Consider the following 18710-nt stretch of genomic DNA (forward strand, 5'->3'; position numbering starts at 1 on the left):
ATAATTTAATCATTTTCTAATCATTTTGAAAAATCAAAAAAAAATTATTTGATAAAAACAAAAATGTAATATTCTTGTAATATTGTTATATAATTGTAAATTGTAATATTTACTGTAAAAATATTTTATAAAAAATAATTATAAATTAATTTAATTGAAAATGTAGTATAAATTTATGTTTTATAAGATCAACGAAAAATATTGTTTAATTCATATAACTAATTGTGAATTTATATAATAATTTTGCTTAAATACATTGTATATTGTACTCTATATTATTGTAATTTAGTATTTCTTTATTATTTTCATTTTTTCATTGTATTGTATTTAATAGTCGTTAAAATATTAAAATTATTTTATAAATATTATTTTTAAATTAAGATTTTTATAGAATTTAACTAATACTTAGGTTATAACATCACACTAATTGATGAGTAATTTAGTTAATTAAAATTAAATAAAAATATAAATATTTTTAGTCAACATAAATGGGTTCATCTGATGTCAAATAAGATTTGTGTAATATTTTCATTTGACACAAAAATAAGTGAAAAGTCATTCAAAGTAATATACTGTACTATAAATCTATAATTAGATATTAATTGTTATATAAAAACAATCTCCTAATAATAATTGTTTACTAAAAAATTTATATTTTCATATTTTTATGTTTATTGTGATAAATGTTTGTAAAAAATGGTTTGCAATAAATTGTTTGTAATATTGATATTTTGTTATCTTTTAATTGATCTTAACGTGTGTTTCAATGGTAATCGAAATTTCAAATCAATGCGAATGAAGTACCAATCGATGCCTAACTTATATAAGACTACAACCAAAGCACCGAAAACTACAACCACTACTACAGTCGCCAGCACTACAACTATGGCCAACACTTACAACGGCTATTCAAATGGTGGTCTGCAGTCACTAATGGGATACACCAGTGGTAATGGCTATCAACCATTGCTTGTCTTACTGGTACCGGTGCCCGCTTCTCAGTATCAACAACAACAATATACAACTACAGCCAAACCAACTACACCAACAACAACCAGTCCTACGACTACAACTGCAGAGGTCACAGAAGGCTCCACTACTGAAGAATATTCATATCAACCAATAGGTTCCGGATATTAATTAATCAATGGTTTAAGTTTTTATTACAGTTATGGGTTGATAATTGTTATTATTTGTAATTTTTATATTTATACACCAATTATCATAAGTTTTTTATGAAAGTATACAGACTGTACATACAGTAAATTATATAATTTGGTTATTTATAAAACTATTTATATAAGTGCTTAGATTTTTAATATTTTCATTTACTTTATGAGATTATTAACAATGTTTTATCATAAATATTAGTAAAGCTAAAATTATATTCTCTATTTATATTTTATAAGATAAACTATAAAATTATGCTATTTATATGTAATTATATTATAAGTTTGGTATTTAATTTATATAATAAGTAAAAAAATTATATAATTAAAATGTAAAAATTAATCAGATAAAGCAAAAATACTATTTAAATTTTAAACTGTATAAATATTATAATGTTTAGTACTAAATTAATACTTTCAAAATTAGTTTGGTTTTTATCATTAACTTAAAGCATTATAGTAAGTTAAAAATTAGTTAATTAATTAATAAAAACATATAGTTTTTGTAAATTTAATAAAATTATTAATAAAAGTAGTTAACAAAATAACAAAATATTATATAATATATTAATAATATCAATATCTTGTAATTTAATGCAATCAATCAATAAAGCAATAAAAATGTATAAATTAAGTAATCATTACATCACATGAAATATCAATGAATGCCATCTATTGATAGTTTGAATGAATGTCACATTTGAATGCATTATTTGGCTCTAAAGTCAACACTAAATATGTTTTTCAATCAATTGTTTGCATTTCATAACTGATTGAACAATGATTTGATTGTTTGTCACAAAACAAGTCATCAAAGAACTGATGAAATGTTAAGAAGATTGTGTCCGTCTCAGCTCAAGAAGAGAAAAAGTGATGACAATGATGTCCGCACAGCAAGAAAACGGTCATTCAATGGCCGATCAAAACCATTGAGTCCATCCAAAAGAGATAATATTAACATCACTTTCGGTAAATCAGTTGGACTCACACCCGACCAACGGTTAGCTCACGAAGAGTACATCCGAAAGATATTAAGCAAACCATTTGTTATACCAATCAATGGATATAAAGGTTTTGATTGCAATTATTGTTAAATCTGATGATTAGCTTAATTATCAATTTATTTTGTCTTCAGGTGGTTCTTACCGATCACTTGGTGTACGTCTGAGTGGTGGTCGACATCCACTACACGATCCCGAAGCAGAAAACGCATTAATATTATACACTCCGCCGCCGATGACTAAAGAAGAGATGATGAAAGTGAAACAAAACGAACGTTTGGTTCACGTAGTGATGGATCCGCTGTTAACGGATGTGCTTCGACCGCATCAGAGAGAAGGCGTTAAATTTATGTGGGACTGTGTGACGGGCGTACAATTGCCCGGCAGTTATGGCTGTATTATGGCCGACGAAATGGGTTTAGGAAAAACTCTTCAATGCGTTTCACTTGTGTTCACACTTCTGAAACAAAGTCCTGAATGTAAGCCAACCATTGATAAGGTAGTGATTGTGGCGCCGAGTAGTCTCGTCAAGAACTGGTATAATGAGTTTAACAAATGGTTGGGCAATAAACTAAATGCAATGGCCATCGATGGCGGATCAAAGGCTGAGATCGACCAGAAATTGCATTCATTTATTAATACAATTAAAGGGAGGCGTTGTGTGAATCCAATACTTATCATATCCTATGAAACATTTCGATTGCACGCAAATGTTCTTCACTCAGGAGAGATTGGACTCATTATTTGTGATGAAGGACATCGGCTCAAGAATCAGGACAACCAAACATACCACGCATTGAACCAAATTAATGCCAAAAGACGAATCCTATTATCGGGAACTCCTATTCAAAATGATTTACTCGAATACTTTAGTTTAGTTCAGTTTGTCAATGAAGGCATACTGGGAACGGCTCAAGAATTTAAGAAAAAGTATGAAAACCCAATACTTAGAGGAAGAGATGCTGTGGCCATAGATGCAGACATAGCTATTGCTAAAGAAAGGTTGGATGAATTGTTGTCTATTGTCAACAAATGTATGATTAGAAGGACTGCTTCAATATTGTCAAAGTATTTGCCCGTAAAATATGAACAAATAGTTTGCTGTGAATTAACTCCACTTCAGAAAACTTTGTACTCATATTTCCTGAAATCAAAAGCTGTTACTCGAGCTGTCAATGGGTCCCAAAACCAGACTTCATCTGCAAAAGGTGGAGGAAATGCGTCTCTCATTGCGATAACATTTTTGAAGAAACTTTGTAATAGTCCTCAATTAGCGTACGATATGTGCAAAAACCCGAAAAATGAATTGAATTCATTGTTAGATTTATTTCCTTCCGATTTCGGAACATTGAATGGCAAACAAGTTATGCCACAATTGTCTGGAAAGATGCGAGTATTGGACACACTCTTAGCTTTCATTAAAAGCCAAACGACAGACAAAGTTGTTTTAGTTTCCAATTATACACAAACTTTAGATCTCTTTGAAAGACTTTGCAGAAGCCGTGGCTATGGTTTTGTTCGTTTAGATGGTTCCATGTCTATCAAGAAACGGGGAAAAGTAGTCGAAAACTTCAATAACCCTCACAGTTCTGAATTCATATTCATGTTAAGCAGTAAAGCTGGTGGTTGTGGTCTTAACCTAATCGGCGCGAATCGCCTCGTTATGTACGATCCCGACTGGAATCCAGCTAATGATGGACAAGCAATGGCCCGCGTTTGGCGCGATGGCCAACGCAAACAATGTTTTATTTATAGATTACTATCGACGGGAACTATTGAAGAAAAAATATTTCAAAGACAAACACATAAGAAAGCGTTGAGCAGTTGTGTTGTCGATAATGAAGAGAATGTCGAAAGACATTTCACTCTTTCCGAACTCAAAGAGTTGTTCAGATTAGAGGAAGGGATCAAAAGTGATACGCATCGTAAGCTTAACTGTAAAAATTGTATGAATGATATACCGATTAAGAGTCCGCCGCCAGACGCTGACTGCAACCGCGATCTCTCCGATTGGTTCCACTCTCCCGACAAACGCAATATTGTGGACACAATACTGAAGAAGGCATGGGATCAGGGAATCACTTATTGTTTTCATCAGAAATCTCACGAACAAAAAGGAATACCTTGAATACCATTGCAATTGATTTGATTTTTGGATGACATTACAGTATATTTTTTAAAAATCACTGAAGCAAACAAACTTATATACAAATTATATATTTATTTGATATATTAATTTTATTTTAAACAATTGAATTTAAACAATTTTGTAAATTTATAACTTAACGATGTCGATATGTTAAGCAAATAAACTATAAATACATTGCTCAACATTTGCTAAAATACAAATGTCAATTATAAATTTTAAAAATATACTATATATGACAAATTGATATAATAATTTGGTTATTAACATTTGTTTTTTTTTGTAATAATTTAATTTTCAAATTAAAAAAATTCAATAAATTATTACTAGAAACTATATGTTTATTATTTGTAAAAATAATAAACATTTATTCATAAATAAATTAGATTGTATATAATAATATAATATATATGTGAATTTTATATAAAAAATACCGGTATATTTAAATAACAATTATAAATAAATTATCTATATTATACTAAACTTTTGTAAATTTTTAAATGTTTAATTATTTATAACAATTGATAGATAAATTTTGATAACTTAACATTAAATGAATTTATAGACTTATAACATCACAATATATAGTTAATAAATGATTCAAATTATCAATATTTAACAATTTATATATTTTAAGCTCAAATATCATACAAAAGATGAAAAAATCGAAATGACATTACAGTAATAAACAAAATAAATTTATAATAAATATGTGCGATATTACTATACTATAATTGTTTAAATATTTTTAACATTCAATAATTTTTATAATTTAACAAAATAATTGTATACACTAGTGTCAGCAAGTGATGCAATTACCGTAATTTATATTTAGTTGCACCCATTTTTAATGATATTAAATTATATATTGAATTATATAATTTCATAAATTATAGTTGCCATCATTTAAGTTTTTATTTAAGATAATGATATTTATTTAAGATAATGTACCAATTATTGTCAAAGTGTTATTATTATCCCTAATACAGTATTATATTAATGACATCACCAGATGATTATAAAACAAACGATAGAAAAGATCGAGTATTTATATGATATGATAAAGGAGTGGTTGTGGTATACAAAACAAAATGATTGAAACAAATTATTTAATTAATATCAAACACAATGCTAACTAAGTATAGTTAGAAATGACAAAACATTGCATTTAAACCTAAAGACTATAATATAGTTACTATAATATCAAATAATGAAAATATCGAAGTAATTAACACTTTACTGATGATAACCACTATAAGGATCACTAATATTAAAATTCTTATATTTCTATAAAAATATTTCAATTGTTATAATTCAGTTATTATTAAATACTGTTAATTTTACCAATGGGTTCAATATTGTATCTACTGTATTATAAAATTTTTAATATTTATAATATATATATAATTGCATCAGTTTTTAATGACATTATTTTTAATTTATAATTTGATAATATGTTAGTTGTAGATACTACCGTAATATAAAAGTTAAATTATAATCAATAATAACCTAAACCTGTATATTATATATTGTATATCTGTATAAATTGTATAAAACATCGGTAATGGACTTACGATAAGAGGCCGTGTCGTGCAATTCGGTGGCGCTTTAAATGTTGCGGATAAGTAAAAGCGAGTCCACACGCGGGCCGATCACAGATATAAGGCCTAATACCTTTGTGAGTCAATTTATGTGGCGTTAAATTTGAACTCATTTTGTAGCGTTTATCACAACCGGGCCAATCACAAGCAAATGGCTTCTCTCCAGTGTGTCGGCGCTCATGTCTTATCTGATTATTCAAAATAAATAATATTTCTGTTTATACTGTATTTATGTTAGCATTATCTTACAAGAGTTGATGGTCTGTCAGCCAAATAGTTACATCCCATCCATTTGCATGGATAGCGTTTATTGCGGGGATATTCCCGATTTCTCGACGGCCATAAAGTTCTGCAAACTTTATTTTCATTGTTCTTCAATGTTTGTGAACTAATTTCCATGTGATTTGAGGAATGGGTTCTTTTCTTTGAAGTTACAAAGTTTGTTATCATTTCAGTATTTTGTTGTGTTTGTTGTTTGGCCTCAAAATATTCAAATTCTGAATCGTCGGGTTCGCTAAAAATGGCCCGAATTTCCCTGAAAGTTGTTTCGACTGATTTTACGGATGACATACCATTAATAATGCGCTGTATTTTTGCCGAACAACTTCTTGTTATAGGAACTGATGATTGGTCTACTGGTGTAACCGTTTTGTTTGGTGATTGACTTTTTCTAAGATTACGAAAAATAATACCATTTACAGCATTATTAGTCTTATGAGTGCTGGCAGTCATAACTGTATTTTTTCTGATAGCGGATTCATTATTAGATTTTATGGTTCGTTTCGGTGATGTCTTTCTTTTAGGTTTTTGTGTCATAGAGTTATCATTATAAGTGATATTATTAGCAAAGGTTGTCGCAATCCTCATGAGTGACAGACCATTAAAATAGTTTTGATTTGCAATTTTTTCCTCAGCTATCCTTAACTGATCCATTAAATCCTTATTCTTTTGGTTCAATTCATTAATTTGTTTGACATAAGAATTAACTCTTAAAATATAATTATTTGATTGTTTGACCAAAAGTGTCGTAAATTTAAGTGAATTTTGTTGAAACATATCATCCAATTGTTTGTCAAAGTCGTGCAAATCTTTCCATCCGTTGGTTAATATCTGTCTTATCCTTTGATCCATCAAATGTCTCATACGATATAAGACTCTCAAAACCATAAGTGTTGTCAAAATCATTTGATCTTCACATCCATTGTTTACATTCAAACCATTGATGATTACAAAATCAGTCTTATAGTACTCCAGAAGCCAATACTTGACGATTGAACACATAGTTTGACTAAATATTGCAGATTTTGTATCAGTTTGCAGAAGACTATCGATTGCCGAATCACTTCCAATATTCTTCTCGTAAATTATTATCAATTGACACAATCTGTAGACCAATTCTGAGGGATTAAAGTGTTGAGACAAATGCTTGAGTGGTTGACAGCTTGTGATGACAATAGTGTTGATCATATCAATGACCAAATTCAGGTGACTGTCCTCCACATCCATCATCTCTCATGTCTTTATCAATGATAATAACAATTACTTATTAATCGGACAACAAATAAGTGACACTTTGTTTACATTTGATTACTATTTTCAGTGATTGGCCTCTAATTACACACAATTACGTCAATTACTTTTAATTACAATTTAATTAATATTATATTCAATGGAAACTAAATAAATTGACGTAATTTATGGATATTCTTAATATATTTTTGTATTAATATTATTAATAAGAATATTATATTTACTAAAATAAAAACTTTTAGTTTATTTAACAAAATATACATTTACCGTAAAATCATGTTTTTCTCCCAAATGGAAATGTCTAAGTCATGGGGAATAATGCGAGTTTTGTACCATAATATGCAAAAATATAGTTTTTTACTTTGTATAATAATTTACTGTTTAATTATTACCAGGGGTGGTAAATTTTTACCGTATGAAAATGTTATTTTTATTTTTTTTTGAATTCCATATGGGGAAACACATTTTTTACGGTAGATTAATATGTATTTAATTTTTTAAATATTTATATTGAATATAAAATAATTTTTTCTTATTAAATGACTATTTTAAACGTATTTATGAAAAAATAGTGAAAAAACTAAATTATTAAAATTAACTAGTTTGTCCCGAGCAACATGTATAGCCGTGCAATTCTTTTACTAATTTAAAAATATTTACTATAAGTAATTTGAATGAGACTTAATTTGTTTATACAACTACTACATAACCTAATGTAACAAAACTACTGAACCAATACACATTAATTCGACTAAACTTTTGAGAAATTTTAGTTTTTATATATATTTAAATAATTTTAATAAAAATTGAAAATTTAATTTTTGCGAAAAAAAATTTGCATTTGAAAAAAATTTACTGAAATTTAACACATGTAGCTAACATGTGCCATAAACTCACACAATATAGCAAAGTGTAATTACACGACACACCAGCCTACCTGTCCCTAAAACCTACCTGAGCTCAATAATCATTTAAAATTTCCCATAGAAATAACATTGCTTTAAATTAAAATTGAAAATTTTAACACAAATTGAAAATTTTTGCATTTGAGAAAATTTTGCAAAAATTTAGCACAGGTAGCTTACCTCCCGGTGCCCTGTAACTCATATAATATAGCAAAGTGTAATTAGACGACACCAGCCTACCTGTCCCTAAAACCTACCTGAGCTCAATAATCATTTAAAATTTCCCATAGAAATAACATTGCTTTAAATTAAAATTGAAAATTTTAACACAAATTGAAAATTTTTGCATTTGAGAAAATTTTGCAAAAATTTAGCACAGGTAGCTTACCTCCCGGTGCCCTGTAACTCATATAATATAGCAAAGTGTAATTACACGACACCAGCCTACCTGTCCCTAAAACCTACCTGAGCTCAATAATCATTTAAAATTTCCCATAGAAATAATATTGCTTTAAATTAAAATTGAAAATATAACAATATATTTTTAGCTTTGAATTAAAAAATGGTTGTTGAGGAAGTGTGCACACATACAAACAAACAAACAAACAAACAAACAAACAGACAAAACAAATGTCTTAAAGTTATTAGGATAATACGCTTAGTTTCTATTTTAAGTTTTTTTTAATATTTATTATTATTTCTATTTTATTGTATGATATATAAAAACTACTGTATTTTATTGAAGTGTTTACAAAAAAAAATATAATAAAATATAACAAACTATTGATGACTAAGTCAAATGTCTTTAGGCTTATTAAGAGAAGAATTAAGGTTTTTATTGTAAATTAAAGATTCAAAAGTGACTTCAATTTGAATATCACTACTAATACTATAACAATATCCTTATCTAAGATAATATTAATTGAAAGTCAAGTAAATTCATTTCACGCATAAAATACTGCTTTCGGCAAAAAAATAAAGCAAATTGAAGACAAAAATGTTAGACATGTTATACTAAAAATAAAAAATTAGTATTTAAAAAATGAAATATAAATTTTGAGTTTATTGTGCATAAAAAGCTTCTTATAATTATACAATTTTCTTTTATTAGTATTTATCTATCTTTTAAATCAAATAAAATTTATGTCTTAATCAAGATTTTTTTAGAAACTTTAATATAATACAATTAGTTTTAACTTAAATTTGATAAAACTTACAAATAAATTTATGGTTTATTTTTTGTTTTTATTGAAAAAAATTTGTACAGCACATGCTAGAAATTTTACTTTAAATTATTTATATTTATAGTCAATATGGGAGTCAATAAAAGGGTTTTAGTTAAGTAAGTTTTATGGCCTAAACATTAGCTAAAAGAGAGAAATAAAGTGATTGATGTTTAGCCTACTAGTCGTACAACTTGTATGATATAATACAACACATATCAATACAACACCATTGGATTATTTTACAGTATCTCTGAATTTTACTACAATTTTTCACAAAAATATATCATATGATTACTGTATGTGTGGTGTCTGTGATGTCCATCTTTAGGTCCAATTCTTATAAAAAATAAATCTTTTTTTATTTACGATTCATTTGGCATTAGATTAAGTAAGACTTTGGGTATTATTGGCAATTCATGATTGAGATGTTGCCTAAAAAGAAATATTGATTTTATAGCATATAATTTACAGAATAGCCTATTATATGGTATTTTATACTTTCTATTTGACTAATCATTATTATCACAACACATGAGTCCAGCAAACACTCGACAACACATTCAGAGACTAGAAAATAGTGAAATTGCTTCTCCACTATATTTTGATGATCACCGGTACTAAACATTGCAATATTACTGAACTAAAGAAAATCAATAATTGAAAAAATGTATAATTTAATTAATATAAATAAAAATCAGCAAAAATTACTTTACATTTTATTATATATATCAGGGTTAATCTAAGGGGGGGGGGGTGGTAGGAGGTGATAAAAAAGTAAGATTGATTTTAAGATTTTAAGCCCAGACTTTTTGACCAAATTGAAAAAATTTTGGCTCAAAAAAGCGGAGAAATAATCCCTTTCTAATTATTTTTTAAGTTTATAAAAATTATTATTTAAATCGATATTTAATTAAATGTTATTATGTTTTTATACCTTATATGAATGAAGTTTGAGTAGAATTTAGTAAAAATTATTTTAATAATTAAAATCACCTTAAGTTAATCTAAACCTAGCATTATTTAAATTAAAATATTCAATTAAAAGATTAAAAATTAATTATTTGTTGAAAACACAGTAATCATATTAAAATTTAAATAGAATTTTAAGATAAATAAAGTTCGTAAAATAATATATATATACTGTATATGATAATGTTTTTATTAATGTTTTTTAAAATGTTTGTTAAAAATAAAAAAAAATATTTTCAATTTTATAATCGCTTAAATTGAAACTTTAAATAAAATTATTTTTTGATCCTCTCTTGAATTCGGATTTTTGTTCTTTAAATATGAAACAAAAGTTTACACCACATACTATACCCCCAAGATTTTTGTCATTTGACTCTCCCTATACACCCTAAAATCCAAAACCTTGCTTAACGAAGATATATTTATGGTATATAATACTCTATATATATATATATATATATATATATATATATATATATATATATATATATATATATATATATATATATATATAATGAATCATTCTCGTTAACTATTTAAATTAAAAATTTGATTAATATGTGAAATGTAAATTTTCAAACATATATATACTTATATATAATTTAATTTAATCACCAAATGTTACTATTCATAGACAGTTTTGCATTAAATCATTTAAGTTGTGACACATAGTAGTCGTTGCTATTTATGGTAAGGAAATGAATGGACATTTCCGATACACACAAATCTTAAACATTTATTTGGATTATATGTACTTATAATAACTTTTCTATACATACATAGTATACAGTAGTATATTATAATGTTTTATATTAACTATATATTACACACAATCTGAAAGAAAGAAAGAAAGAAAGAGAGAGAGAGAGAGAGAGAGAGAGAGAGAGAGAGAGAGAGAGAGAGAGAGAGAGAGAGAGAGAGAGAGAGAGGTTATAAAATTTAGAGCTGAAAATGCTTAAAACAGAGTGGGAAGCAAACACATCAAAGCAAACTAAACTAATTTATTTTTGTGTCATTGCATTGATTGCAATATTAAAAACTCATAGTCCATCACATTATTTGTATACAACATTTGTATTTCATTTTATTAGTAATTATATGAGTAGTTTGTTTTACAGTTATAATATTGATAGTTAAAATTAAAAACACAAAATTATCATCTAAACATAGTTTACGTATATTTATAATGTTAAGTGATTAAATATGAGCAAACTGATTATTATATATTATATACAGTAATTTATGTTAATATCATTAAATTAGATAATAATGTTATTTTTTAAATGTTATTTAAAAGTTGCATTAAATATATCAGTTGATAAAATGCAATTTAGTAATTAAAAATAGCATTATTTTGACATTACCGTATGTACAAAAATATACATATTTATTATAATAGAAAAATAATTCTATATCTATAGTATAAAATAATATTCATTATAAATTATATTATAATGACTATTAGTAAGAAGCAGTGATTATGTTAAACAAAATTGATTAAAAAATAAATTTGTAATAACTATACTTTTCATGAATAATTGTTTTGAATAAATATAAACAAATGTTTTTGAACTAAATTATTTAAGAAAACTTGAATTGAAGCCAATTTAATAAAGTATTTTATTATAATAAATTTTAAAAATGAATATTTTTAAAAAATAACATTTATTACAATAATAATGACAATAAAAACAAATATTTATAAAGTTAATCATAAAAAATACAAAAAAACATTTATTCATTGAGAATAAAATAACTTTTAATGTCCTTTATATTAAATATGATATAAACAAAATAAGTTCTCATTAATAATAATGGGTTTCATATAATGAAACGAAAGTAAACATTATATGTGAAAATAGTTGAACCGAAAGTATTTTCTGATGTAACGGTAGTTATCAAGTGAGTCAATGGGTTAACTCATTGTATTTTAGACTAATCTATAGCATCTAATTTGACTTAGAGTTTCATTAGTCGATGGATAACACTATTACTACGAACCTAACTGTGCTTAAAGTCGAGAACTTAAACTAATTTAATTGTCAACCAAAGCATAAATTCAGATAACTTTTATGTTTATACAATATATACTGTATATCATATACAATGAGAGTACATCACAACTCATTTAAGTTTTTCTCTCTCAATATAATAATCTGACAAAACATACACACTTGAGATGATAAACCATTTAAAGCACTGTTTTATTTTTTGAGTTATTTAAATGATAATCAAATTTGATTAATAGCTCTCATTTTGAATTAGTTTTTTGTAAAACATAATTTTATATTTTTAATGACTCTTTCTATCATAAATAATGGTTACGTTTTACTAAACTATTTAAAACTCACTTTTTTGTCAAAACAAAATACTTGTGTTTTATATACAATTTTTAACTTATAATTAGAATAATTATGAAACAAATATTACCAAAACTTCTGAAACATTATTGTACTTTGAAATAAACTTTGATTTGTACTTTATATGTTATATTTTGTATTTAATAAAATTATCATCCCACTCTTGTTATAAATATTATATTATATTATATTATCATATTTAATTTATTATAAAATGTCAAAAAAAGAATAGATTTATGTATTACATAAATTTATAATATAAATGATAAGAAAAATTTATATAAAGCAATAAATTTTGTTATTTAGCATTTTAATATTAAATAACATTTTAAAACTTATTTTATTGTATAAAATAATTTTATTTAAAATATCATTAAACATCCCTGTCCTCACACTCCTGTGTCGAAATCTAATAAAGTGCATTATAATGTATACATTGATGCAAGAAAACATAGTTAATAAAATGTAATATTGATCATGTTTAATTATTCAATTTTATTTTTTATTATTTATGTTTAAATTTACTTTAGCTAGTTTATTTTAATTATAAGAGTAATTTAGTTTATAATAATTAATACCAATTAATAACAATTAGTACAAACTATTAATCCAATTTTTAACCAAACAAGTCTTATGCCTTGGGCTCGAACCCGGATCTAATTCTTCAAAAGCAAATAATCTTACTTTTATATTCAAATATATAAAAAATACATTTTATAACATACTTTATACAAATTTAATAACATAAAATTGTGAAATAAATTACACTTTTTTAAACAAAATATTAGCAAAACTAATAAAATACAAATAATATTGTATATTAAAATAATACAAATATTATAACATATTATATAATAGATTGTAATAATAAAATTTTATAATGTTTAATTTAAAAAATAGGATGCTTTGTCCATTCAAATTTACAACATTTTATTATACTTTAATAAGTAATTTTTATTTTATCAAAATAATTTGAACAGATTTATGTCAAACTATCATAATATTGTTATCTTTCAGACAGAAAATTTAGAAACTAAAACATTTAGTGACCACATTAGAGATGGGCAAATAGAATTTTCTAATAAATTTCTCTAAGAAAACTTCTAGAAAGTTTCTCATGATTAAATTTCTATATAAATTTAACTTAATCATTATACTATGGGATCCCCATATCTATAGCTATTATATTATTGTATTAATGATACATACAATGTAATATATACCACACACTACTATATTAATGGAACTCTTATTTATAAAATTAATATAATTATCTAATTAAAATTATATTTTTTTATTAAATTTTATTAATTATTCATTTATCATTTATTTAGTTCAATGTAAATAAATGAATTTTTTACTTTGAATATTAATTAAAAAACTAATAATAAAATTTAATAAATATTTATAGTTATAATGAATTCTTTCAAAATAACAAATATCGAGACAACAAAATTAATATGAGTATCCCATTGACAGAAATATTTTTTAGAAACTTCCCAGAAATTTCTCTATTATTTTAGATTTTTTTGCCAACTCTAGACCACATTCAACAACTTTACATAAAAGTATATTTTAGATTTTTGTTTACTAATTCATATATTAAAGTTGATTTAATACAAAAATTTAATAATAATATTTAAAAAATTTGTAATTTTTAATACAAAGACAAATAGATTAATAGAACTTAAAGTATTCCCACAATAATAACATATTTAATGTTAATAATATTACTGTATATTACAATCGTATTGTATTTGTATCACTGATGGCCAACCTATGGCTTTACATTAATAAAATATATAAAACATTTTAAGCGTTCAGTAATGCGATTCATTTACTTAGTAGAGAATATAACAGATATTTTTGTCAAAAAAAAAACTATTGAAACTCAGAGATGAGTGCATAGGATGTGTGCAATAGTATGTATGTGTATGTGTATGTGTATGTGTATGTGTATGTGTATGTGTATGTGTATGTGTATGTGTATGTGTATGTGTATGTGTATGTGTATGTGTATGTGTATGTGTATGTGTATGTGTATGTGTATGTGTATGTGTATGTGTATGTGTATGTGTATGTGTATGTGTATGTGTATGTGTATGTGTATGTGTATGTGTATGTGTATGTGTATGTGTATGTGTATGTGTATGTGTATGTGTATGTGTATGTGTATGTGTATGTGTATGTGTATGTGTATGTGTATGTGTATGTGTATGTGTATGTGTATGTGTATGTGTATGTGTATGTGTATGTGTATGTGTATGTGTATGTGTATGTGTATGTGTATGTGTATGTGTATGTGTATGTGTATGTGTATGTGTATGTGTATGTGTATGTGTATGTGTATGTGTATGTGTATGTGTATGTGTGTGTATGTGTATGTGTATGTGTATGTGTATGTGTATGTGTATGTGTATGTGTATGTGTATGTGTATGTGTATGTGTATGTGTATGTGTATGTGTATGTGTATGTGTATGTGTATGTGTATGTGTATGTGTATGTGTATGTGTATGTGTATGTGTATGTGTATGTGTATGTGTATGTGTATGTGTATGTGTATGTGTATGTGTATGTGTATGTGTATGTAGTGCTTATTGAAGTCATTCATTTACATGATATGATATAACAGTTTTAGTACAAATGAGTTATTGATGCGATTAAATGAAAAGTGAAAATAAATTGCATATTACTATTAAAATAATTATAAAACTTTTTTCGTAAAATTATGAAAACAAAACTTATGATTGAATTCAGGCATTAATTATCTAAATATGATATTTAAAATAATTCAAAATATTTATTTAATTTAAATAAAACAGTATATGACAATTAAACTTTTTAATTAATTATAATGTTTTATATTTAAAAAATATATTAATGTAAAAAATCTAATTATATTTTTTACAAATATTCAAATGTCAAATAAATAATTTATAGTTATATATAAAAAAAATTATTAGGATAACTGTTGTTCAAATAAAATGAGTCTCATATTTGGCAATAACTTAATGGCACCGAATTATTCACATAGTTATGACTGTTAGCTATCGTAAGACATTATTTGATGGCAATAATACTGGTACTGATGGTTGTGATGGTCTCTCCTATATATTTGTTGTCATTATTCATGTGGTAATGCATTCTCTGAGTCAAACAGACAGACCAAACATTACAATAGGTTTAATACGTGAGGCCATCAATAGAGTTAACATTTTATTTTCTATGACATATCATTGCCATTATAATAGCTGATAGCTATTATTTTAACACATGCTTGGGATCTTTGAATACACTGCTAATGTTATTTGCAAAAATATTTTACCAATTCAATTATTATTATTATTGTTATTTGAGAATTTTAGAAATATTTCATTATAAAGTACAGACAAAATTAACTTTTTTAAAATAGTAAATAATTTTTATTGAGTATTTATATTGCCATTGAATCTATTATTTAAATTATTCGCATAATTTTCTCTTTGACTATGAACTCTATAAATTTGATGATTTTTAAAATCAATTTTTTATTCAATGTGAACATCAAAAACAGTTTTTTTTCAAAAAATAGTGTTATTTTAATAAATTTTTAACGAGGAAATGGTCTACGAGTGTGCTGTCAATTGCATTACAAGACTATACGTATAACGACTAACAGTAAACACATTATGGCTCGCATTTTGTCGACGTATAAACACATTAAATATAAGTCTCAAAAACACTAAGAAATTTGGTGTTCAACAAAAAAGTAAACTCCGACAATCACATTAACTTTGGTTTATACAAAAAGTATTATAAGTGTTTGTGTGTGTGTGTGTGTGTGTGTGTGTGTGTGTGTGTGTGTGTATGTGTGTGTATGTGTGTGTATGTGTGTGTATGTGTGTGTATGTGTGTGTATGTGTGTGTATGTATATGCGTGTGTGTTTTTGTTTGTAATGCAAGTCTAAATCATTACTTACAGAATATTCTGTAGTCCAATGTTATAGCATAACACAGTAGTGTATTGTATATTTTGATATCTATGCAAAAATGTAAATACATTGCATTCAATTCATTGCATTGAATTATTTGTTGGCTCCGGTGCTGTTAAAACATTTAGTATAATGCCATCAATCATATCATATCTTATCTCTAAATGCTTGCGGCATAAGAAACAAAAACTCATTTTTGTTCATTTTATTCCCTATCTTCTCATTTTACATCACAAACACATAGAAATCAAAACAAATCTTATATTTAATTGTTTTATATAAAGATTTTATTATAAATAATCTTTAAATAATATTTTTTCATTAGTAAAGTATTTTTTAAAAAAATAATGAATATAATTATCCAAATATTAATATATGCAAAAATATAATTTTATTTCATTTTTTATTATAAAACATAATTATAACTTAACTTATGTATATAACTTATGAAACACAAATAATTGTAAAAATTAAAATATTGTTTTTATTTAAATAGACTATAATTTTTATATTATGATAATAATACGATTTTTTATTAAAATTTTTAATTATATTATTTATAATAATAAGATATAAAACATATTAATACAAATTTAAATTTAGAGCTTATAATATAAAATTTAAGTATAAAATTATAAATAAAAATAAATTATTTTAATATTTATAAACTCTATATAATTTGTGTTAAATATATACAGTACATACAGTATATTATGTTATTGATAATTATATATTATATAACTAAAAATATTTTTGATTTAGTTTTATTATCATATATATATATTAATTAATTATTCTGTTTATATAATAATTTTGATTTTAATAATTTTAGAGCATAAGTCTTAATCGATTTATATATTTAAGTCAATAATAATTAAATATTTTATCTTATTTTTATTGTAATTGTATATTATTTTACTGTTGTTACGTCAAATTTGTTACAATTCAATATTTTCATTATTTATTGTAAAATAATATTACAATAAATTAATAATTTATAGTTCATTCTATTATTTAACCAAATATATTATTTTTTAAATTATACATTTGTTTCGAGGACTCACTACAGTATAAAACAACATTGATTTTGCTAATGTCTTATAGATGTCGATCCCTGAGTTAGTATTACTATTATAGTAACCAAATTATCCGGCTTTGTCTGGACATTTATGTATTGAGCTATTTGTTTATCTTAAAAGTGTATTATTTCAAAAATGTAATGTAATTCTACAGTATTTTGTTAAAAAAGTTATTTTTGTAATTTATTTATGATGTATATTAATATTATAAATTATAAATAAATGATTTTTATGGGTTTTTTTAATGAATTAAACATTTATATTGTTTGGCACTATAGTGACAATCAATGGAAAACCGATGCAATACACCAATGGTCTCAACAATCTTCAGGATTCAGTACATCACTGAACGCATGCACTGTTGTATTACAAACTTTCTCTCTCTCTCTCTCTCTTTCTTTCTTTCTCTCTCTCTCTCTCTCTCTCTCTCTCTCTCTCTAACTGTTAGATACCGGGTCTACGAGTGTCTCAATGCTCTCTCCATACAGTTTTCACTGATTTTTCTTTACAAACGGTGGTTATCTCTTACTGTAAGAGTCAATAGAGAGTATATGACTTAACTTTTATATACAATATGTGTATATGATTTTATATGTTATTGTAATAATTGATGGAATTTAGACGTAACAAAAAACTTAATCAAATTAAAATTCATGAGAGAATTCTCAATAATTGACTAAAATGTGAAAATAGTTATGGATTACAATATACTTCACTAAATCTTAGACAACATTTAAATTCTTTATAATTAT

General features: G+C 25.1%; 2 protein-coding genes across 2 annotated transcripts; one reads left to right on the plus strand and one right to left on the minus strand.

Annotated features, from left to right (window-relative positions):
• The first annotated feature begins 1852 nt into the window (after window positions 1–1852).
• Window positions 1853–4357, plus strand: LOC128960755 (DNA repair and recombination protein RAD54-like). The gene is made up of 2 exons (XM_054306889.1): window positions 1853–2240; window positions 2305–4357. The coding sequence occupies exons 1-2, from the start codon at window positions 1997–1999 to the stop codon at window positions 4296–4298; spliced, it is 2238 nt and encodes a 745-aa protein (XP_054162864.1). The 5' UTR covers window positions 1853–1996; the 3' UTR covers window positions 4299–4357.
• A 1495-nt stretch (window positions 4358–5852) lies between these two features.
• On the minus strand, window positions 5853–7423 carry LOC128960611 (zinc finger protein 286A-like). The gene is made up of 2 exons (XM_054306734.1): window positions 6167–7423; window positions 5853–6105 (listed from the first exon to the last, which is right to left on the minus strand). The coding sequence occupies exons 1-2, from the start codon at window positions 7421–7423 to the stop codon at window positions 5887–5889; spliced, it is 1476 nt and encodes a 491-aa protein (XP_054162709.1). The 3' UTR covers window positions 5853–5886.
• Between the last annotated feature and the right edge of the window lie 11287 nt (window positions 7424–18710).

Source organism: Oppia nitens, unplaced genomic scaffold (genome assembly GCF_028296485.1).
Source record: "Oppia nitens isolate AA-2021 unplaced genomic scaffold, nextdenovo-longstitch-racon4-pilon3 scaffold13_pilon_pilon_pilon, whole genome shotgun sequence".
In the NCBI taxonomy this organism is placed as follows: domain Eukaryota; kingdom Metazoa; phylum Arthropoda; class Arachnida; order Sarcoptiformes; family Oppiidae; genus Oppia; species Oppia nitens.